The sequence below is a fragment of the Balaenoptera borealis genome (assembly GCF_965194805.1).
Source record: "Balaenoptera borealis genome assembly, chromosome: 10".
Taxonomy (NCBI): domain Eukaryota; kingdom Metazoa; phylum Chordata; class Mammalia; order Artiodactyla; family Balaenopteridae; genus Balaenoptera; species Balaenoptera borealis.
This window is the reverse complement of record NC_138874.1, coordinates 3,814,943-3,839,214: the sequence shown is the minus strand read 5'-3', so window position 1 is coordinate 3,839,214 and position 24,272 is coordinate 3,814,943. Positions and strand designations below refer to the sequence as shown.

Below are 24,272 nucleotides of genomic sequence, written 5' to 3'. Positions count from 1 at the left end.
AGAAAAAATATCAGTGGCAGTTGTTTGGGGAGGGCTGTAGTCTAGGTAATGTTTTTTCATGTTTGTACTTCTATGTTTACATTTTCCACATTTTCTTGAGAGAGCAATGGATTACTTTTACAGTGCAAATGCTTGATTAAAGAAGTTTTCAAGACTTCCATAATTTGAGATTAGTATTTGAAATCAAACTTCTAAGGATGCATAGGGGTCACTAAATTTCAGCTCCTTAATGCAAATGAACCCTCAAGGAACTTGGTAGTTCTTTGGAACCAGCAGGTGGTCCCCAGAGCTACTGCCACAAGAGCCCTCCCACTGCCAGAATCTGCAAGGGCAGCCGCTGGCATGAATGGAATTCTAATAAAACCCAGTAAGGCCACACTACCCATGGACTGTTCAGAAATACCTATTCCAACTAAAAAATCAATCAAGGATGCAAACCTGAACATGAGCCACTAGCCACTCAATTCACTGCTAAGTCACAAGGTCACACAGATGATCTGCGTAACTCACTAGAGTTAGGCATTGTAGCTACTACAAATAAGTAGCATCAGAATTGTATGTGGACTGATTGTGACATCAGTTGGCTTATATTACCTTCTAAACAAAAGAGGCAGAAAGGCCACCGTGTTTCCTTAACTTAGAACCATTGTTCTAAGAGCTGGAAACCTAAAACGTTCCTTTCTTCTTTATAGAACTTAAAATACGCTAAAGGTTTCCTTATTTCACTTTTAGAAATTGAACAAAAAAAAGAAAATTTTGTGCCGAGGATTGAAATTCATTCTAAATCCCAGCCCCTGTGCTTTGCTACAGTTGTAGATGGTGAGGGACACCGGGAGAAGTGGGTGTCACCCCTGCAACGCCCCTGGAAGCTGGGGTCTTGTCGAGTCTCCGTAGTCACCTGATGTTGGCTAGTGCCTGAAGGTAACCGCTGGGCACGTGCCAGCACCGAGGCTGGCACGAGTCCTAGTACAGCCACGTGGCTGGCTTCTGCAAGACACTCACTGGAAAGACTAGCTTATGTCCTCAAGGACACCGCACATGCCGACTGCCAAAACCCCTACTCTTCCCCTTCCCGGTAACAAAGAAGAGGGATTCAACTTCACGTCTTCTGCAGGAGCTCTCTTCTGTGTTCTCAGCGTCTCTACTCCATGCAACCTGTATCTACATTTTACTGCATTATCTTCTCTCCCATCTCTGTCCCCTCTCACACCCCTGCTTCCCTGCAACAAGGCTCGATTTAGATTTATCCAGCCCACGTGTGTTAATTAACAAACAATCAAACCAAGTGCCAAGGAGCTTCAGGTCCTCCGTCGGTTACACGGGAGGGGGGAAGCCTGCTGCAGCAGTAACGCTGTTCCCCTAAGCACAGCACGGCACACAGCATCCCTCATCACTGTCCCCAGGTCCACTGGCCTCCCTGGACCAGGCCCCACGGGGCCAGGGACCTGACGTCAGCTTTCTCAGTAGAGTCTGTGGCAGACGGCAGGCGTGTTAATAAAGGTGTGTTGAATTAACGCAGAATGTGTGCCACACAAGGGCAGCATGGACAAAAAAGACAGTCACACAGATGCATGGATTAAAGAGATGGGTAACCAGATCGAGGAAGGTGGTGAGACGTTTGAGGCTCAAATAATATGCATGCTCATTTTCCCGGAAAAAGGGGAAGGCAAAGTACCGCAGAAATTAGATGAAAACTTTGATTATTAATGGCAGCACGTACAATTTTTGGAGCGCTTACTATATGGGAGTCACCAGGGATACAGGGGTGAGGTTAACATTGTACCTTCCCTCCTTTACCTTACGAGGAGCTCACAGAAAAGAAATGATTTAACTGTTAATTGCTGTTTGTGTACCAAGTGGTACAGGAAAAGGACTGAACGTTATGGAAACACTTTGGAGCACAGGCCCCAAAGTGTCTAGAGGAGCAAACCAGGTAACAGTTAAATAGGGATGGGGCAGGGGAGGGAGAAGATGGGCCAGGCAGAGGACACAGATCCATGGAAACCTGGGGGCAGGAAAGCACTGGGCACATCAGAGCATGATTTTTAAACTGCAGGTTGTGACCCACTATTGGATTAGGCAATTAGTTCAAGTCAGTTGTCACCTACATTTTGGCTAAAAACGAAATAGGATTGAACAGAAAATCAGTGCAAAGCACATAAGCAAGGGTTTCACAAAACTTGTCCCAGTCATAAATACAGTTACAAAAACATCAGTGTACTGGGTTACCGTGTAAACTTATTTCCTGCTGTGCAATCCACGTGGGAACAATTCTGTGCAGGGGAACAAAATCTGCCAGCCCAAAATAGGTCTATTTGGTACGAGGATTAATTTAGGCTGATTGTGACATAGAGAACAGACTGGGGGTTGCCGAGGTGGGGGAGGGGTGGAGAGGGAAGGATTGGGAGTTTGGGATTAGCAGATGCAAACTATTATATATAGAGGATGGATAAGCTGCCAGGTCCTACTGTACAGCACAGGGAACTGTATTCAACATCCTGTGACAAACTATAATGGAAAAGAATATGAGAAAGAGTGTATATGTATGTATAACTGAGTCACTTTGCTGCACAGAAGTAATTAATACAACATTGTAAATCAACTATACTTCAATTTTTAAATAAGTAAACAAACAAATGATTCAGGCGGATTCTTTTTAAGGCCCCGAAGAATCAGGAGGAACCTTTGACCTTCCCCCTAACTGCCTACAAGAATGTAGGTAGAGGACCTGTTCCAGAAAGGGAGCTATCACCACGATAACGGTAGCATGACCTAGGTTTGTAGAGTGGGAGGAATCCAGCAAAGCCTGTTTGTTAAAATTCCTCTCTGTGTCCCACCGTCTCTGCCTAGCAAACATTTGTTTGCCCAACGTTTGCTTTTCCCTCTTCATGTCAATTGCCTTCCTCGCCTCCTCTGAAGTTCCAAACCTCTGCCCACAACCACCTCTTTTGTCTTTAGTGCTGAAGACAGTATTAAAGTGAGGGTTTCGACAATTTTGGCGAATTTTCTCTCCCACGTATACATGTCATTAAAGTTCTGTTGATTTTCTCTGTCTCATGTCAATATCATTCTTCAACCTGCCAGAAAAACCTAGAAGGGAAGAGGATAATTTCTCCTTCCCCGACAAGAGAAATGAAAGAACTTCAATAAGGATGGAGCATGAGGAGAGGCAGAATGGAAGATTTATCCCCCCAACAAACCTACAAGTTAGAGAGTATGTCTGTTTCACAGAAGAGGTCAAATTGCTGGCCTGAAGTCAGTCACACAGCTTATTCCGGTGAAAGGGAGATATGAACCCAAGAGCATCCCGAAACTACAGGGGCTAAGATACTGTAATTACACGTAGGTGCTAATAAATAAAATGACTATTCCAATCCTAAAGCCAACCTTGAGAAATGGGTGTCTGTGCTTTGGGAAGAAAGGACATCTCCGATAAGAAAATACACCCCAAATTCTAGAAATAACTGAGACAACTTTACTGGGCCAACCACAGGAGAAAAGAGTAAGAGGTCTAGTACCTGACAGGCATCCCCGTTCGTCATTAAGTGTTAGCTGAATTACATGACTAATTCTCCAACTAATTTATTCCAGATTTTTCTACTGTACTAGCTAATAAGAGTTAAGTGTCAAATCCACCTGTTTATGGCTACTGTTTTCTTCCTTCCTATAATTTTGTGTGCAAAGTGCACAGAAGGTCCTCACGTCTGCTGAGCTGAACTTCACTTAATAAATAAGCTAATTTGTGCCTTTACATGCTAGCTATCCTCCGGAGAAGGAAAATCCTTCCTAGTTGACAGAACACGTTCTGATGAAGAGTTCTTGACACTTACAGAATATTTTTAAGTTCGAAATGTTCTTATCACCTAAATGTAACAGTGACCACATGCTGGAACGAAAGTCTTCAAATAAAGATTTATAGGCAGCGCCCACCAGTGTGTGCTAAAAAGAGCCCTTAAGAGTACTAAAGTCATATTGACTGAAGTAATCCAGTGTATTAGACTAATAAACTAATTATTAGTGCTGCAAAGACCTCCTGATGTTACATTTTTCTGAACATGCTTTTTTACATCTGCTTATAAAGTATCTTTTGGAGTTAAACATTCAGAATGCTAGGCTGTGTGACTTGAAGAAAGCCTCTTGATCTCCCTCTGGGTTTCCTTCTCTGAAGAAGTGTGAGCAGGTGTGAGCAGGCGGGGCCACCTACAGGCCAAGCTGGTCCATTTTCCTCCCAAGCCTGCTTCCTAGGCAGCAAGTTCTGGAGGAAGAGGAAACAGGTGCAGGTAGCTGTGGTTCCAAAGCCTGGGCAGATCTGATGCCCCTGCCCCTGGATTTCCTCATGATTTCCCCACTCTCACATCCCCATGAGGGGCTGGGGACAAAGTAACGACAGAGGTAGTCTTCCCCCGCAATGTGGCCTTCCAGCTCTACAATTCTATGAATTCTCATCCTGCAAAACAACGACAGAACCATTGATAGCCCAGAGCCCTTGATGATCAAGCTGGTAACATTCCCTTTTTAAAGAATGAAAAGATCTCAGATTCTAAGAGAAGAACAAATGCTATCTGACTAATTCGAGGGTCCATGCCGAAGGCCTGACTTTTGGTGAGATTAACTTAAAATTAGGCCTCCAGCACGTGAGTTACTTGGAGCCCACCTTGCAAGGAGTCTAAGACTTAGTCCCAAACCCAGATAAGTTCTGCTTTACAGAGAATAGGCAGAGTGCCTTCTTTTTCTTTCTTTCTTTTCTTTTTAAATTAATTAATTAATTCATTTAGTTTTGGCTGCGTTGGGTCTTCGTTGCTGTGTGCGGGCTTTCTTTAGTTGCAGCGAGCGGGGGCTACTCTTCGTAGCAGTGTGCAGGCTTCTCATTGAGGTGGCTTCTCTTGTCGCAGAGCACGGGCTCTAGGCACGGCAGGCTTCAGTAGTTGTGGCACAAGGGCTCAGTAGTTGTGGCTCATGGGCTTAGTTGCTCCGCTGCACGTGGGATCTTCCCAGACCAGGGCTCGAACCCGCGTCCCCTGCATTGGCAGGCGGATTCTTAACCACTGCGCCACCAGGGAAGTCCCCAGGTGCCCTCTTAAAAACCGTTACAACCTAAGCTACACCTTCAAAACAAACATGTTATGGTCAACACGAATCCCTGGCAGAGGCCTTCCAATACCCCTTCTGCACGTTCAACCCATTAGGTTCAAAATATAGACGATTTTTTTTTAGTTTCTTTTTATTTTTAATTGAAGTATAGTTAATTAAAGATGTGTTTGTTTCAAGTGTACAGCAAAGTGATTCAGTTACATACACACACATATATATGCTTATTTAAAAATTAACAGCAGCAGCTACCTTATGTTGAGTGCTTATGTAGCAGGCATCATGCAAATCACCTTACACTCTCTCTCATTCATTGTACCTGACACAGGTTTGCTATTATTGCCATTTTACAGATAAGGAAACTGAGGCTCAGAAATGAACTGGTTGAGACAACTAGATAGTCACATGCAAAAGAATGAATTTGGACCCTATTTTACACCACATATAAAAATTAACTCAAAAGGAATCAAAGACCTAAATGTAAGAACCCAAAAAAGACAACGGGGGTAAATCTTCGTGACTTTGCATTCTAAGATATGATACCAAAACACAGCAACCAAAGAAAAAAATTAATAATTGGACTTCACCAGAATTAAAAAACCTCTATGCTTCAAAGGACACGCTCAAGAAAGTGAAAAGAACACCCGCAGAAAATGAGAAAATATTTGCAACGATGTATCTCATAAGGCACTTGTACAAAATACATATATTATATGTATAAGAATATATAAGGAACTGTTATAATTCCATAATAAAAAGACCTTGAATAGACATTTCTCCAAAGAAGATATACAAATGGCCAAGAAGCACCTGAAAATATACTCGACATCATTAGCCTCAGGGAAATACAAAACCACAATGTGATGCCACTTCACATCCACCAGGATGGCTGCAATAACATGGTGCAGCCACTTTGAAAACTGTCTGGCATTTCCTCCAAAAGATAAACAGAGAGTTGGCATGTGACCCTGCAATTCCATTCTGATTTCCAAGAAAAATTAAAACACATGTCCACGCAAAAAATCATACATGAATGTTCACAGCAGCATTACTCATAATAACCAAAAGGCTGAAACAACCTAAATGTCCAGCAAATGATGAATGGATAAACAAAATGTGGTACATCCATATAATGGATTATTACTTAGCCAGGAAAAGGAATGAAGTACTGATATATGCTACACCGTGGATAAAAATATTGTGCTAAGTGAAAGAAGGCAGTCACAAAAGACCACACACTATATGATTCCATTTATAGGAAGTGTCCAGAATAAGCAAATACACAGAGACAGAAAGTAGAGTAGTGGTTGCTTAAGGGGATTAGGGGATTGAGTGACAAGGTTTCTTTTGAGGTGATGAAAATGTTCTAAAATTGATTTTGGTTATGGTTACACAACACTAAATATACTAAAAACCACTGCATTGTACGCTTTAAACGGATGATTTTAATGGTATGTGAATTCTATCTCAATAAAGCTGCTGGCAAAAAAATAAATAAATTAAGATATTTAGCAGAGGAAAGAGGTTCACATCTGGTTCCATTCAAGTCCAGGACCCAGGCCCTGAACCTACCCTACACCGCCTTTCAAAGTACAAATGACAGCTCTCCGGGCACCTGTCTAAATCCACACTTGATTTAAACTCTTCCAACAAAGCAGCGGCAAGGCACGGGACACATAGGACAATTGCCTTCAAGTAGCTTTTAGTTTTAAAAGTGTGTTTATTTTCAGATAGAAGAGCCAAGGCATGTACTACACACGTATGTCGTTATACTGTAGAGTGCAGCACATGCCTCGGCTCTTCTGATAATGATTGCAGCATAGGGTACATTATATTATACAGACTATGACACACAGTAAGTATTATAATACAGGTGATAATCCCGAGAGATGGCCACAAGAGAGGATCAGATCACATCCATGGAAACATGGAAGACATTTATTTCTACAGTAGAAAAAAACAAACATTCCCCCCTAAACACCGACTAAAATTACTTGTAGCTAAAACAAATAAATTCCCCAACATATAATCATCCTAGACGTACCCAAAAGAAAGAGGGGAAAGTTTTAGGATGGTGTTACTTTTCTCCATCTTAATTAAAATGAGGACTTATAATGGCCTACATGGGAAAAGAATCCAAAACAGAGTGGATATATGTGTATGTATAACTGATTCACTTCGCTGTACACCTGCAACTAACACAACGTTGTAAATCAACTATACTCCAATAAAAATTTTTAAAAATTAAAATTAAAAAAGGAAAATAAAAATTAAGGACTTGATATCCCAGATCTGAGGATAATTTCTAGTTTAGGGCTTTGCAATGCACACATTCCATTATGGAAATCCATTTCTTTAGTGCTGAGGTCTGAAATAAGCCTTACAGCGGACTAAATCATTAACTTTGGGAGAATGTATGCCTTGGGCCTCATTTTAAAAGCATTTAGTTACTAAAGTTTCCGAAGAGCCTTAAGACGGTGCAGCCATCCATCCTCTCTCCCAGGGACGGTAGGATCAGCCAGCCAGCCCCCTTCTCTTTCTGACTCTAGGCCACTACCTCCACCTTGTGGCCACAACTAAACTCTGGGGGTCAGCGCTCCAAAGTCTCCTCAAGGACCCTGTAAACGAATACAAGATAGAAGCTACTTCCGTTATTGACAGCCATCACAGGGAAGGTATTGACCAAGTGAAGTTCTCACAATACCAACCACTGTGAAAATTTCACCTGGCCACTTGGTTAACTCTTGATTAACAAGTACCAGTAACGAGTTCTTGGTATGTCAGGGACTTAAACAAGAATCTTCAAAACTCTAACTTGAAAAGAACTGGCTATTGCCTACCCTGGAAATTAAACAGGTGAACTTTGGAACAAAATGCTTTAAGCTGGGGGCAGGGCCGGGGGGACGTGGAGGAGTTTTCTAAATTTAGAAATTGCATCTGAATTCCAAAGAGGACGGGTAAGAATAGATTACTCTGGATATGTGTAAAACAGCCAACCCTTGGAAATGAAACGTTTTTGTTCTTTAACCTAGAAGGAACGGAAAAATTTCCAAGGCCATTATTCATAGTCTTAGAAAACCCAGTGGCGTTCCACCCTTTGATATAGGGAGACACAAGAATAACACAAAAACCAAAAGTCAGTCCAATTAGTTTAAAACAAACCCTGACTTCCTCTCAAGCCTGACATTCCCGTCACCGTTTCAGTCTCAAGTACAACGATGAAATGAGAATGGTCCTGAGGGTGATTCAAGAACCAGTCAGAATGGATTAAGATGCACAGAAAGATCCTAAAATTGGGGAAAATCAGACAACTTGGCACGAAGGGCCTGGCCAAATCATCAAAGTGGTAATTGGGATCCACATCGCAAAGAGCTAGAAAATGTGAATACACCGAATTTGACATGGAAACCAGGTGGCAGTAGACTACGGTCAGCCTCTTCTAACTTTGGGAAAATAAATTAGCGTGGGGAAAAGCACTAGGAGCTTCTGTCTGACACCCCAACTTGGAAGGACTGATAACGGTGGCCCACGATTCTGTGTGTTGGCAGATAAGGACCAGCCTGGCCTCCTAAGGCAAGACCTGTGCTCAAATACCAACATCTACCAAGGGCAATGGCCAAAGAAACTGTGCACTATCACCTTCCGCCTTCTGTACCTTTTTAAGCTTGCCACTCCTGGCTTTAGTTTGTGCTTCTCTGCTTGCAAATGGAAAACCTGGGCCCAGAGAAGTTGATGAAGTTAATGCAAGGTCACAAAACTCATTAGTGGCTGAACCAGGATGAGCAACTAAGTCTAGGACTCCATACTTGTATCAACAAATCTAGGTGGGAAAAGACAGGGTTCATATAAGGTTGCTAATAATTCAAAGACAAAAAATGCTAATTGTTCTGAAGAACCCTTGAAAGAAAAGTTTTAGTTCCATAGCCACACTGTCTCAGGAACTTTCACAGAAACGATCCTGTGGTTAAAAACATATTCTTCCCCCTTTTGCAAAAGGAACCTAACATTTCCTGCCTATAAATCAGTACATCACAACGTATCCCCTGAGACTTTATTAACTGTGGTTAAAAAAAGCAAAAGTGTGTGAAAGAGTGAGCAGGTGCTATGCAGATCTGCCAATGTGTACTTCAGATAGGAAGTTGCCACTGTGGGAAGAAAAAGTTGAAAAATATTTTTCACTGATATTCCTCAGGACCTCTTAAAGCTTGAAAGAACAGTTGATGATATGAGAAATATATATATATATATATATATATATATATATATATAAAACTATAACTATCCTAAAAAGGGTACAGAGAGAACCATACATTTTTACCTGTTCTAACGTAAGCTGCTTAGAAATGGTATCGTTCTCCAGTTTTTTAATTTTCTTCATCAGTTTGTTGACCTGGAATTCCTGCTCCTGCTCGAGATGCTGTTCTAGTTCAGCTTTCTCATGCTGCAACTGGAAAACGAAAAAACACAGATGTGGAAATCAAGACACTCAAAAGCCATGGGAACAATGGCTCCAAAAGCTAGTTAAACCGAGTATAAGATATCATAAAAGTTACATTATAGTCATTTCTGCTCATATGTCCAAGTGTACACCTAGTAACTTGCTCCTGATTCCTCTAACTTATAACCAAAAATTATAGTGCATAGTCAGAGGCACTTGATTTTAGTCAAAAGGCCAAGAAATGATAGGGCAAATATATCAGAGCATCAAACCATGATTAAACACCGATTTCAATTTTTAAGAACATATAAGTGGTTATCTCTGTAGGGAACAACTGGGGATGAGGAAAGGAAGAAAACTTACTTTCCAGCATATATATAACCTTTTGGTACTCTTAAATTTTTATACCATGAGCATAAAAATTATTAAAAAAATAGAAATTTTGCAACTGTCGGTTTTTATTGAATGAATTACAGTTTACTTGCATTTATACAATGTGTGGAGAGAGGGAAGAGATGCTACAAGCACAAAAAATACTTAGTACGTTATTCTGAATGCTGTTTCCCAATGTACTAGGAAGCATGCTTGGCAAAAATAAGTACAAATAATTAACTTTCTGTAATGAGACCAAACATCACACCTCCTACATCTTTCCTAAAAAACCAAGAGGCAAGGCCTCTTATTTATGAAATTAAAAGATAAGGTTATGGTGTTGCTGCAAGAGAAATTTTTTTAAAAATGTACTCCAACCTTCAACACCAAAAGAGAATAGAAGAAATTCAGTGGACACACAACGACTGGGGTTCTCATGAATCACTGTGCATTATTTCTAATGTTCTCAGCTGGGAGGGGCTGTTGATTCATGGTAGGGGGTGAAGGGAATGAGAGCCACAGGGCCTGGTATTTTCAGAACCGTGGGCAGATTAAGCAAAAACTACTAAAAACAATGAAGCACACGTAGTTTGATTGTGGGGTCTAAGATGACACCACTCCCTAATTCTACCTTCAAAACCATTTCTTCAGGCAGGCAGTGTGTACCAGGCTCATCACATGCGTGAGGCAGGCATGATCACCCCCATTTCGTATGTGACGAAACAGGTTACTGGACCAAGGTAATTCATATGGAAGGCGGCAGAGCTTGGGACCCAAACCCTGCTCTGAACTCTAAAGCAGAGTTCTCCCACCGGATCCTGAGCAAACTTCAGAGGGGCTGGCTTCACACTCCTCCATCCACAAGTGCCTAGTGCGCCCTTGGCATTCGGAAGGTCAACTGACTAAACATAGAAAACAGTGAGCCATATACGCTCGCCCAGTGGATGCTATATCTCTTTGTAAACCTTGCACAGGGTGAGACGGACAACAGAGAGCTCAGTGGGCCTGATGGACCTCAAAAGGTTACACCTAACCATCTCCACATTTGAAACAATTTCCATTGCTCTGAAAGCACCATACTTGGTGTTTAAAAAGGAAACAAAAAAAGTTTAAAATCTGACATCTTCTTCCAACACTGGAAATGTTGACTAAACAGATGCTGTTTTCCCTCCAACTGTTTTTGATGCACAACTCCAAAAAAACTGGTCAACCTTGCAGGGACCGAGAAAGAAAGCAGATGTGAAGAGGTGCTTACAGCGACGAGTCTATTTTTAGCTAACCCTTTAAAACTCAGGTTCTGCAAGACCAAGCAGTAATTAAAAGAACGAAGAGTAACGCACAGAGAATGAGGAGAGTTTCCAGCATTTCGGACACAAAGACCTCAGTGGGAAAAGCATCACTTACGAGGAAAAAATAGCAAAACATGTACATCTTCAACTAACACCTGTATTCTATAAACATTACCTGTGTGGCATGTCTTCTACCTGAACGTATTGTGTTAGAGGGAGTACAATCTATGGTTAAGACATTATCCTTGCCCTAAAATAGTTTATGAACACCAAGCTTAAATGACATCTACTGGTTTTAGAAAAATGAACTGCAGTCTTAAAACCTTTAAACGATTTGCATAGTTTTTTTAAAATATTAGCTGTGTTTTCCTCTGTTTTCAATTGCTGTCTTTTTTATTTGAAAGAGCCCCCTTCCGCCTTTTTTTTAGCGTTATGCTTCTGCCTTGAAGTAAATTAAAACAATAAAGGATGCAATCTAATGTTGAAAAATCTCTTGCCCCTCAAGCAGCAGTTTTCGCAGAATATCAATCTGAGCAAAGGTAAGGTTCTCATTGGCTTAGAGGAAAATACTCATATACAGACAGATGGCCTAACACCGTCAATATCTGATTAGGTATTTCCTATAAGAATACAGATTCAACTAGTAATGAAATCTATAAAAAGCTCTCAATTTGAAAAGGCTTTTTCCTCTCAAGAGCCATACCCTAAGGAAAATTTGATGGTTAAAGCTGTCGTTACCAGAACTCAAGCGAGGTCCCTGGGTTATGCTAACCCATTGGGAAAATGTCAAGCCATCCTGAGCTCTAACTCTGCCAAAGACTCACAGCTTTCATCATCCCCCAAAGACAGACCTGGAACAAATGGCTCTGCTGCCTGCTTTGTTCTGCCATCTCTCGGGCGACAGGCAATCTAGGGGCAGGGCATGGAGTTTCTGAACAGAATACTGGAAATAGAAAATCTGGTTCTTCCTTGGAACAAAGGAACCACCAATAATAAGAAAAGCACAGAGAAAAATACAGAAACAACCCCTGCCAAAGCAATTATGAGATGAGAATTAAGATGGGCAAGGAGAAGGGGGCAGAGCAGGGCAAGAGAACTTGAGGAACTCATAGCCATAGCGTTTGCCTCATAACAGTTTGCCTGAGAAAACTTCAGAAACCGGTTCTGTTTTAAATAGATACCATGTATATTTTCAAGCCATCTGGCCCCCATAGGACTGGAACCAACACCCTGAATCCACCTGCCTATTTTATTTTATTATTTTCCGCATTTGGCCGCGCCTTACAGCATGCGGGATCTTAGTTCCCTGACTGGGGATCCAACCGTGCCCCCTTCAGTGGAAGCACGGCGTCCTAACCACTGGACCGCCGGGGAATTCCCTCCACCTGCCTATTTTAAAGCTGTAGCCCATGACACCACAAACAAAAACCCTAAAAGGAAGCCTGGTTTCGGCTGACCCAGGACCTATCAAAAGAACTAAACTCCAGTTTCATCTCTGAGTAGCATCTTCAACATGGGCATAAAATTCAAGACATGATTTTAAATTTCTAACCAAAGGTCTTAACACTTTATGAACAATTTTTAATCTTTCAATTAGGTCAGAGATCCTGAACTAGAACAAAAGTCATTCAACCTAAGAAGTAAATAGTCAAGCAAATTCTATTAGTGTGCTTGAAAAAAATTCATGTGTTTGCCTTCAAAATATCTAAAGCAAAATGCTTAAGTAGATTAAAATTTGTTTCCAAAATCAGAATTTTCTGTAAGTATACTTCTTATAAAGTCAATCACAAAGATTATGGAAGAGTTTTGGAACTCTTACCTGTGCAATATACTGTTAACATTAACAACAAAAAACCTTATAGAATGGAAATTATATTATATAACCGATGATCCACTGGCAGCACATTTTCAATGGAATTAGGGTTATATAAATAAAGATTTGTTCCTTAGGATTCAGCATGAAAAATATATTAACATAAGTGAAAAAGCTGTAAGCAAAAATACAACTACAAACCTGTAAAATTCCAAGTACTCAAACATGAGCATTTTTTGACTTATCCACTCACATATGGAGTCCCAAAGCCAATTTCCAGCCCATTAAAAACCGCAAGTATAGCATTAAGTTGATCTAAAAACAGGCAAGCCTTAAGCATCAGTGAATTACCAATAATTGTTGTCTTTCTCATAATTTACAAAAGCTTTCTGGAGACACTTCAGTAAACCAGGCTTCTTATATCAGAGATTCAAGAACTCTTCACTGAATGGCTTTTCTTCTGGGCAAAATTCTCTCCAGCAGGTAAAGGCACCACCGCAGGTGCACATGGATGAGTCATGCCGCCCACCCAGCACACAGCAGGCGTGCCAAATCCCAGGCTGGGCGAAGTGTGTTTGCAAGTGTGTCTGGGCCTGTTGTCAATCCAGCCAGTGCCAAATGAGGCATGCCTTCTGGCCACCAGCCCCGGGACCCAGCTTTCTCAGTGCAACTTGAGGATAAACCCAAGATGCCCCCACCTCTGTTTTCACTAGTCAACACTAATCATTCTCTCTGTGTACGACCCACAGTTCTGTAACCAGCATCCCTGGTTTATTGACAACCACCAAGGACTAGAGCCATTTGCACTGGACCAAGTAAAGCCCACCATAGGACACTGACCACATTAAGTCATTGGACTGTCAAAAACAATTTCAGTAAATCCCCTGCACACGAACCTTCAAGCTGCAAGCTTTCAGAGATGCGAACGTGCGTTCGACACATCCAATCATGTAAGTTAGTTCACGTGTCTGGCGTACACTGTCATGTGTGTGCATCCTCTACGAGTGGTTGTGCTTTTGTGTACTTTATTGTAAGTACTGTATAGCGTGCAGTAGTACAGTATCTTTATTTCAAGCCCAGGATGTCCGGAAGCAAGTGTAAAAGCAGCGGTGATGCAGCTGGTACTGCTGTACTTTTCAAGGTACTGAACTGTAAGATTAAAAATGTTTTCTTTTTTGTGTTTGTTTTTTACGTATTAATATTATTTGTGTGACAGTACTATATAGATGATTGTGTTAGTTGGGTACCTAGGCTAACTTTGTTGGACTAACGAACAAATTGGACTTACAGACGCGCTCTCGGAACAACTCGTTTGTATGTAGAGAACTTACTGTATCACGCAGTTAACACGGCCTTTGAAAAAAAAGTTCAGAACTCTCTCTCACAACACTGAGTGAGTCTCTTAACCAACTCTGAACCGTTCTGCTGAGCAGAAAGCCAGCCTCCCACCTCAAACTCAGTGCCTCACCACTAAATGCCTCCTGGGCCCACACGTATGCCCACCTCCTTCCCCCCTTCTGTTACTGGTACTATTATTCTCAGTCAACACACATCTCATCAGTTACCAAATGGCATTAAGTCAGCCCCCAGGACAGCTGTCAAATATACCCTGTGCTTTCTGTGCTCTAGTTCAAGTCTTTTATTCCTTTTCACCGGGCCACCGCCAAAGCCTCCTAATGGATCCCCCCAGGTCCAGTGTAGATCATGCTAGACGAAACTAACAGAGTTTTCTATTTATTCAACACCCTGCTCAAAACCTTGCAATAGCTCCCTACTACCCGCAGAGTAAGTCCAAACTCATTGGTATGACGTTCAACTCCTCCCATGATCCAGTCCCCGTGCAAGTTTCCCATGCTTTCCTCAAGCTACTTTCACACTCAGCCCAAGTGACAGTCTAAGGTTTATAAACATCAATGCCTTCAGGGTCCAGGTATCTGGCAAACAAAGAATGATGGGTCTCGGCACAGAGAGTGGTGGTAACTGCGGTTAGAGGCACAGCTCGTGTCTTTTTCTAAAGACTCTTTCCCTGAAAAAACACATTTTAAAAAATGAAGCCTATCATCCCAGGCAAACGTGTCTGCAGACCACTCCAGCCCGGGGGCTTCCAGATCGCAAGCCCCGCCGGTCACACAGGACTACGCTAACACAAGCCGCTGCTCCCCGAGCCCACAGCCCTGGTCACACTGCCCTCTGCCTACAGTACCTGGACCCCTCCCTCCAACTTCCTGAAGCTCCCACAGCTCCTTCCCATGCGCCCTCAGCATCATGTATACTCCCCGTTCTTCAGCTGGGATGAGTGCAGTGTGCTTCCGGTGCATCTCCACATCTTGTTCATGGTGGTTTCACATCCTTTCTATGAGTTACTTCAAAAAGCAGCCAATACTTCAAGGCACTAGTTACTATGCAGCAAACACTTTATGCACATCAGTGCACTTAATATTCCTAACTCTGTGGTACATACTACCATCTGCATTTTACACATTATGAAGCCACAGCTTAGAGAAATGAGGTAAGCTGCCCAGAGTCACACAGCTGGTTAACAGGTAGATCCTGGCTTAAAATACAGGCTTCTGGCTTCAAAGCCTTTATTCTTATCCCTGACATGTGCTGCCACCCTTGAGCGCCTGGGTACACTCTCAGTCACCCTTACAGCACTGTGAGCTCTATGAACAGCAGTGACCAGGACTGGCTCAACTCTACCCCAGAGCATCTAGAAAAATGTCTTATCTATGCAAATACTGACTGGATGAATGGTAATGACCTCACTTCCTACAGACTCTTTCCCCCTAGATTAAGCCTCAGGATGAGCAAAATAACCAGGCAAGTAGAAAGGATACCACTGGTGTATATTAATATATATATATGGCCCCAAATCAAGAAATATAACATCGCCAGCACCCCAAAGCCCAGTGCATCCCTTCCAGATCACACCCTCTATCCCCTAGAGGTAACCGCTCTCCTGATTCTTATGGTATTCACTTCTTTGCATCTTTTATCTTAAAAGATTTTACTATTATTTCTAAGCATTAGTTTTTGCTGGATTTTATATTCTTTTTTGTCTAGCACCTTATGCTAAATGAAATTGCGATTTCATTCACCCCTGTTATTGAGTATAACCGAGGTGTGTATTTTTATTGCCTGATAATATCCCATTGGATGAGTATATCAAAATTTATCTACTCTACAGATGATGGGATTTAGGTCATTTCTAGTTTTTCGCTATTATGAACAATGTCACAAAGAACATTCTTCTACACATCTGGTGTACACGTGCAAACATTATAAGATATACCTAGGGGTGGAACTGCTGGGTTAAAGACAATGAATACTTCCAACTCCATTAGGTAATGCCAAATTATTTTTTAAATGGTTGAAACCATTTCCATTCTCTGACAGTATGCATGGGGATTCTCTAGTAATATCTTTCTTTCTGTGGTTTATTTCACCTTTCCTGATTACTAATTGGGTTGTGTACCTTTCCATATGGTTACTGGCCGTTTAGCTACCTGTTTATACGAAGAGCCAGTTCAAGTCTCTAGCCATTTCTCTTTGGGGTTGTCTGTTTTTCTTGCTGATATGTAGTTTTGTGTTGGTTACATATATGTTGAAAATACCTTCCTCCACTCTGTGGCTTGTCCTTGCATTCTCTCTACGTGATTTCCTGTGTCTTTGGTCTTCTTCCCCAGGCATTAATTAATTAATAACAACACTCCCAAATTTACATCTTTAGCCCAGACTTCTCTTGTTGAGAGAACCTGCCTATTTGTTACCTACATTTGGATGTCTAGACATCTCAACTGCACTTCTGACCTTGCCACTCCGAGTCTACTCCACTTGCCATCTTTTCCACCTTAAATGGTGGGAAAGAAGTCTATTCTTCCAGTCACTGAGGCCAAAACCAAAGTCTTACATGACCCTGTCTTTGACTCACACCCACTTCTAATCTCTCCTAAAATCCTGTAGGATAGTCCCTCAAAATGTACCCAAAATTCAACAAAATTTTATTTGTAGGTGAAACTTGTGGCCTAGGGTGATGGTACCTTCCTCCAGAAAATTCCATTTTCTTCTGCCAGGCACCAGAAGTCTGGGTCTACCTTAAGCCAAAACCAAAGCTAGCTCTCTCTAGCTCACCCAGATGATGCAAAACTGGTTCAGTCTTGTCCTGAGGGTGTAGCTCTTCATGATTCCAGCTTAAAGTGGGGGTGATTTTTCTTTGTCCTCACCTTTGGCCAGCCCCGAGCTCTGATTTCTGTAACCCCAGCTCCACACAACTGTCAAAAGCACAATTCAGTTTCTTGGCTGTTCTGTAACGAATAAATAGCAAATGTGCTCAGGACAAAAGGAGCCTTGGGTGCTGGGTCTCCTCTCAATTCCTACCCTCCCCAGATCTCCAACAGTTCTCCACGATCTTGTTAGTTCTTTCATTTATCCCTGGTGAGGTTTGCCTGAACTGTCGAACCTGTCATTTTCTAAAGGGAAAGGCATATATAACTTTTGCAAGGGAGAAAAATAGGTAGGCCCTTCCAGAAAATTAATTATTTTATGTTATTTTCTTGTCAGCATCCTCGACACCAAGGACAAGCTCTCACCTCTGAGTGGAGGGCTCCAGTACATGGGGCTTCCCGTCCACTCACAATACCTAAGGGGCTAAGTCTGAGTTTCCTAGATTCCCAGTAGCATCATGCTGCTTAAAGCATTAACACCTTTAAAGAAATCTGGTTAGGAGGGAGGTTTAAAAAAGATGCTCCACAAATAAGATAAAGAAGTCCTTTAGGCTCTAGAGTTAACCTGCAAAAAAAAAAATCCATTTCGTAAAAACTAGCTTTTTCTTCTTTGAGGAATAGAGAGTATTTAGCCCAAAGAAAGAATTCACTCTAAGCTGAGACCTTACTGTAAATTAAAATAAAAAGCCCCATCTTTCTTATCCAGCTTATGAATAAAGAGGAAAAAGGAAAGTAAAGATAATTAGCAGCAGGATATAACTCTGTATTTTAAGGTAATTACTAACTGGGCTGAGTGTAAACTGTTTTGAAAATGAAAAAAAATTTACCCAAGAAATGCAAAACGTTGCAACATTTATAACTGTAAAATTTTGAAATCATTTGAAAAGTGTTTCCAGTGATAGCTCAAGTCCATCTGCAGTGGAGCCAAGTATCCTTCAAACACCAAGATTCACCTTTTCAATTAGAAATAACAATGCTTACCCCTAACCTGGTGAAGAAAGCAACCTCTCACTCCAGCTTCACCTCATTATTTTTAATTTCCTTTTCCTTCTACCTTTATTTCCTACCCGTGCTTTCCCGTATTTCATCAAAGAAGTCAGCCTGGGAGGCTTCTAAGCCCTTGCCCTTGCCCTTGCCCTTACACTTTGGGGAGGTTGGCACATTAACTCCGGCCGTAACGACCACACACATGCACACACTTTGAAAAAAAACTCAGTGATTTCTGAAGACTAAAGAACTGCATCAAATTTAGTGTATTTTCTAATCACAACACAAATTATGTTAGACTGAGAGATTTCTGGCATGCTGCTAACAGGAAAGTTTTGGCTTATAATTTGCCCTCTGGTGGTTGCAGCATTTAAAATGCAATGAAAACATCCCAGAAGCCCTTTGCAGATGTATTATGAACACAATGTATAAGCCCCTTGCTCCGTGAAAAGAAACAAAGAACACACAAAGCTGAGGTTCAGATAATTTGGAAAGAAAAACAACAACAACAAGAAAACCCAACTTTGCCCCAAATGTCTGTTAGCTATTAGGTGATAGCCAATTTTTCTGCTCAGCATTAATAGCCCTGAAAAACTAAAAGCCAAGAGGGCCACTGGTCGAGCCAGCTTAATGAAGAACATATTTCAAGGTCTCTTCTCCCCTGCCATCAGGGAACAAGTTTTCACCTGAATGGATGCAATGGCAGTGTTAGCCTTGGTGCCTTTAAAATGAACTAAACAGAGTTTCATACATATTTATCACCCTGACATGTGATTTTGCTGCCTGAACAAACAAAATCACTGCACTGCCGTCTTAGTGACTTGGAGAACTTGAGGTAAAAAAAGGGAGCCTCACGGATGGACCTAGAGTGTGTCATATAGAGTGAAGTAAGTCAGCAAGAGAAAAACAAATACCTTATGCTAACACACATATATGGAATCTAAAAAAACGGTACTGATGAACCTAGTGGCCGGACAGGAACAAAGACACAGACGTAGAGAATGGACTTGAGGACACAGGGGAAGCTGCGACGAAGTGAGAGAGTAGCATTGATATATATACACTACCAAATGTAAAATAGATGGCTAGTGGGAAGCAGCTGCATAGCACGGGGAGATCAGCTCGGTGCTTTGTGACGACATAGAGTGGGGGGACAGGGAGGGTGGGAGGGAGACGCAAGAGGGAGGGGATATGGGGACATATGTATACGTATAGCTGATTCACTTTGTTATACAGCAGAAACTAACACAACATTGTAAAGCAACTATACTCCAGTAAAGATATTTAAAAAAAAAAAAAGCCTCAGATTCTGGTGTACAGGCTTGAGAAGGGAACTGGGGGTCTACACTCACTTCTAATGCCTGCGGACACTCCTGCTGCCCAGAGACACAGGCTTGCAGGGGCTAGGGAAGTGCACGCTGCAGAAAAATCCTGCATCCATTCACTTGGTATTGGAAGAAGAAACTACTTCTCCAGACTGAGGGGAGGAGAGGGAGAAGGAAAATGAAGGTAAGCCTTTGCCTAGATGAATAGGCAGATTTGGGGACTTACTGAAATCCTTCCTCTCAGTTTCATTCCGAACTGCTCGGCAATACATCATTTGGTATTGGCGGCTTCAGCAGTGGTTTTTGCCCACAACTTCCTTCCTTCCCTCCATATATCATCTTTCCATAGATGCTAGGAAACTGCAAATGCTTTAATTCCAGGAGGCATTTTCACCTCAGGGACCAAGTCAATAATAGCAAAAATAAGCCATGCCACTTAACAAGAAATCCAGGAAACCTTTATTCGTAAGTGCTTTCAATCATCAATAAGAATGTGCCTCCCCCATAAGAAAATGAGTACAATAATTTCTATTATAGCTATAGTGGCATTATTTTCTGAGGACCAGATCCAATTTCAAGTGTGAATCAAAAGAACAAAACTACAAACCTATCTGTTATTTTAAGGTCTAAAATTTGAATACTGGATTAGAGTGAAAAGATTCAGAGATACATATAATACCTAGTACTCTTATCTCACTCCTGTTCCAGCCTTTTAAAAAAAGATTTAAAAAAATATTCATTACCTTTTGGCAGTGGTATTGGTTGAGAAGAGTGTAGGCCACAACTGAACAGGGCTTCCCAAGAGTAGGAAGTGAACCTGATGTCTTGGGCTTACAAAAAACTGAGGAGAAAATCCACGAGTGCTAAAACCACTATCAATCTCAGCAACAACAGATCTTCCAGTTGGCACTGGTGATGGGTGGTTGGTGGTTAACAGTTAGGCAGCGGAATTAAGGATTTTTTTTTTTTTAAGTTTTAAGACTGAGGGGCCAATGGAATGAATCATATCAAGAGTGACAAGACAGTTAAGCCAATCATTAGAGCATTCTGTTTATGCTAGCCCTTAATGATTTGGGCAGTCCAGAATCTTCCATCACTGCAAAATGAGCCTGACTTTGCAAGGAGCTCCCATGCATTGCTGTCCATGACAAACAGATGCAACTATGATAGTGAAACCAAGTAGGACCCTTCAGGGCCTTACCAGGGAGAGATCTCCATCCTACCCCCGTCCCTGTTGCAACCCCTGCCTCTTGGTTTGTAGAAAAGCTTTAGCCTCCTTGGTCTCCTCTGAGTTCCAAAGAGCAAATTTAATCAGAGAAGTGAGAAAACAGTCAAGCAAGACAGAATAATAATAGTTTAGCCATAAAACAAAGTCAAGGACCTTTAGTTCCTCTTCAAGGGCTATAAATAATATCCTAAGCCATATCCTTGAGTTGTTTTGCAGATATTAAAACGCCCACCAGGCAGAAGAAGTTAGCTGCATGCTGACCACCAGCACACATAGACCCCAGACTGGTTGGAACCAGAAGGTTGATGACTGAGATTCCTGAAACATCACCATTACCTCGCCATCAACCAACCAGAGAATTGTGCACGAACTGATCATGCACCTTGTAACCCTCTCCCCTCACATTGTCTTTAAAAACCCTTCCCTAAAAGCCATCGGGGAGTTCAGGTCTTTTGAGCATAAGCTGCCTGTTCTCCTCGCTTGGTGCCCTGCAACAAACGCTGTACTTTCCTTCACCACAACCCGGTATCAGTGGACTAGCTTTTTTGTGCATCAGGTAAGCAGACTAAAGTTTGGTTCAGTAGCAACTGCAGGACTGTGAGCTCTAAAAGTGAGTGACACAGAAGGAGGTTTCAAAAGGGAAGGACAAAACAGGCATCAGAATTTTTAAGTTTCCTTTTTAGGAAGTAAGATATTTTCTGATTACAAAAGTAACGCACATTGCTTTCTACAAAATGAGAAGGAAAGGAGCATAAGAAAATTAACATGGGGGGGTGGTGGTGGGATGAACTGGGAGATTGGGATTGACACCTATACACTAATATGTATAAAATAGATAACTAATAAAAACCTGCTATATAAAAAAAGTTTTATAGACCAAAAAAAAAAAAGAAAATTAACATAACCTATAAGCTCAACACCCAAGTATAATTACAGCTAACATTTCAGAGAATAGTCTTTTAGACTTTTTTTCTAACATAGATTTTATATATCAAATTCTTCTGAAGAGTTTGCTCATAAAACATTTCTTATAAATTTTAATTACAAATTATGATTAAACTAAAACCTCTCTTCAAGGCATTCCAGGGCTGAATTTAGTTCTAATATAGGCTTGGCATTAGACTAGAAAGCTCTTTTTCAGACAATTTTCACCAATCAGGTCAATCAATCCCACGGTCTGGGCTCAGAAGGATGCAGATCTTTCAGACAAGAGTGTTCACAAAATCAAGGTAACTATCTTGCAGATATATACAAAAACAAGGGAGGAAAGCTGCATGCTTTTGTGAGTGTGTGTGTTTTTGTTTGTTTCAGGTGGGCTTAACATATTTGGAGACATTTAAGCTATCTTCCAAACTTGATCTTCTAAAAGGGCAAAGGGATTTCCACTCATCTACACTTAAATAAACTTGATTCAGTTTTTAAAGGTATTAGATACCACCTCTATCATAGCAGATGGGAAGGGAGGTATCTCCTCTATAGTAATAATCTCGCTTTGTTCTCAGGACCAAAGAATTCCTTTGAAATGCATATAAAAGCACTGTTCAATCACTATCGGAGACAATGGCCATAGAACAAATGACAAAACCAAAATTGTTTCATAAATAGCCTCTAAGCAGCCTTTGGGTCAAAAATGCTAAACACTTCCCTGGTGAACAGGTCAATTTACTTCTTTGTCCATCAGTATCACCTGCAACACAGGTTCTCTTAGTAGGCTATCATAACAAGGTCTTATCCAGAAGCAAGCATCCTAGAGAGTCTTATTGAAGTAATTACACAGTTGGAAAAGTCTACTGATATCAATTACTCTAAAAATCTTCCAGATGGAGGTTAGTTCTACCATACTGGGTGGCAGAAGATGTGAGCCTTCAACAAAGGACTGGCTGAAATCCTTCAGGAAAGCCTGGGGGATGGGTACAGTAGGCCTACAGCTCTTCCTCCCTGCACCTATACAAGATCCTTCCAACTGGCCAACAGTAAGAGGGATTCTCGGGTATTTACCACAAAGTGGCATGCTGTGATATCTGGCGTCTAAAGTGAGAGATCACCTACCATGCCACAGAATAGACACAGCTCCAGAACTTGCCAGAGACCTCAACCTCAAACTACCTGCCAACCGTGTCCTTTGAAAAGGAAGGACCAGGAGTGGGGAATAAGGAGTTATTTTTTAATGGGTTCAGAGTTTCAGTCTGAAAAAGTTCTGAGGATGGATGGGGGTGATCGTTGCACAACAATGTGAATGTACAATCCTTAATGCCACTGAATTATACACTCAAAAATGGTGGAGAAGGCAAATCTTGTTTTGTTTGTTTATGTTATTTATATTTTACTACAAAAACAAAATATATATACGGCGTAAGGACCAAGCTGAGCTTCATGAGAGATTGTCTCAGAGACATGCTGACCACCCATTTGTCCAGATTCGACAGGTGAGACCACTGACGAGCTACAGGCCCACCTAGAGCTCCCGAAACAACAGACTCGCACCCTCGTACCGGACGCTTTGTTTTGACTGAGGGCAAACATAAGACCCGGCCATGTGAACGCCAGCGCTCCACATGACAGGCTACTTTGGGCAAGAACAGTTTCTTGTGTTGTTCAGTTTGTTTATTATTCAGTATCTTTAGAAAGATCCATGCCCCTCAAAAAGATTTAAGTTTTTAATATATGAAAAATTTTTTCTCTTGACCAAGTAAAACCAATTTCTTTTAATGTAAGAATTGTGAAAAAAATCACTACGTTTTTCCAAGTTATAGCTTTATTTGTAGGATGCTCAGAGCTTAAATTTTAAGTTCAAACGTCCTTATGCCAAGTATATTTCTATAACTAACCTCCTTTTCTGTTGCACACGTCTCTTGTGCTTTCACTCTATTCAGCAGCTTATTTTAAGGGACGTCCACGTCCTTGGAAAGTAGGTGGGTCATGATAATAAGCGAATGAGAGATTAGTTATAAACTACACTCTACAGACCACTCAGAATGAAAATGAGTCTTTACAGAGAAAAGGAGTATAATCTGGCTAGGCTTTGACTGCTTTATAATGTACTTTAATCAGACTCCAAATACCAACGACTATGCAAGTTGAAAACCAAAAAATGTTTCTTGAAGTGTTAAAAATTAGGACACCTGATTACACACTAAACTCAGAAAAGCAAACCATAATCGATTGCATCCTTATATTTCTAGAAGCAACATGCAGAATAATTCACCTAATGCTGCCAAGGTGAGGTAGAGTCAAAGGTCAAACTAACCTTCTTCCTCGTTTTTTGTCTAAATCAGAATACACAGGAATAAAGAAGAAGTTTCAATGCAGAAATTTCACCATAAATCTCTGCTAGATAATAATGCCTGGGTACTTCTATCCCTCACATTCCATCAGCTACCATATAAATCAAATTTTGTACTAGACTGCAATGGTATCTTTATTCAGTAATTAGGTAAGAAAATGAGAAGGAAAGAAAGATGGGGTAAAAGTTGCCTGGACCATCGCATGGTCTTAACCCCAAGGTTTCT

At 41.3% G+C, this 24,272-nt stretch overlaps 1 protein-coding gene across 1 annotated transcript in view; it reads right to left on the bottom strand.

Moving 5' to 3' along the window:
• Positions 1-24,272, bottom strand: part of CCDC6 (coiled-coil domain containing 6) — a 110,745-nt gene that overhangs the window by 30,877 nt on the left and 55,596 nt on the right. The window contains exon 3 of the mRNA XM_082407481.1: positions 9,407-9,535. Within this exon, the coding sequence (XP_082263607.1) occupies positions 9,407-9,535 (129 nt within the window). The remainder of the gene's footprint in view (positions 1-9,406; positions 9,536-24,272) is intronic.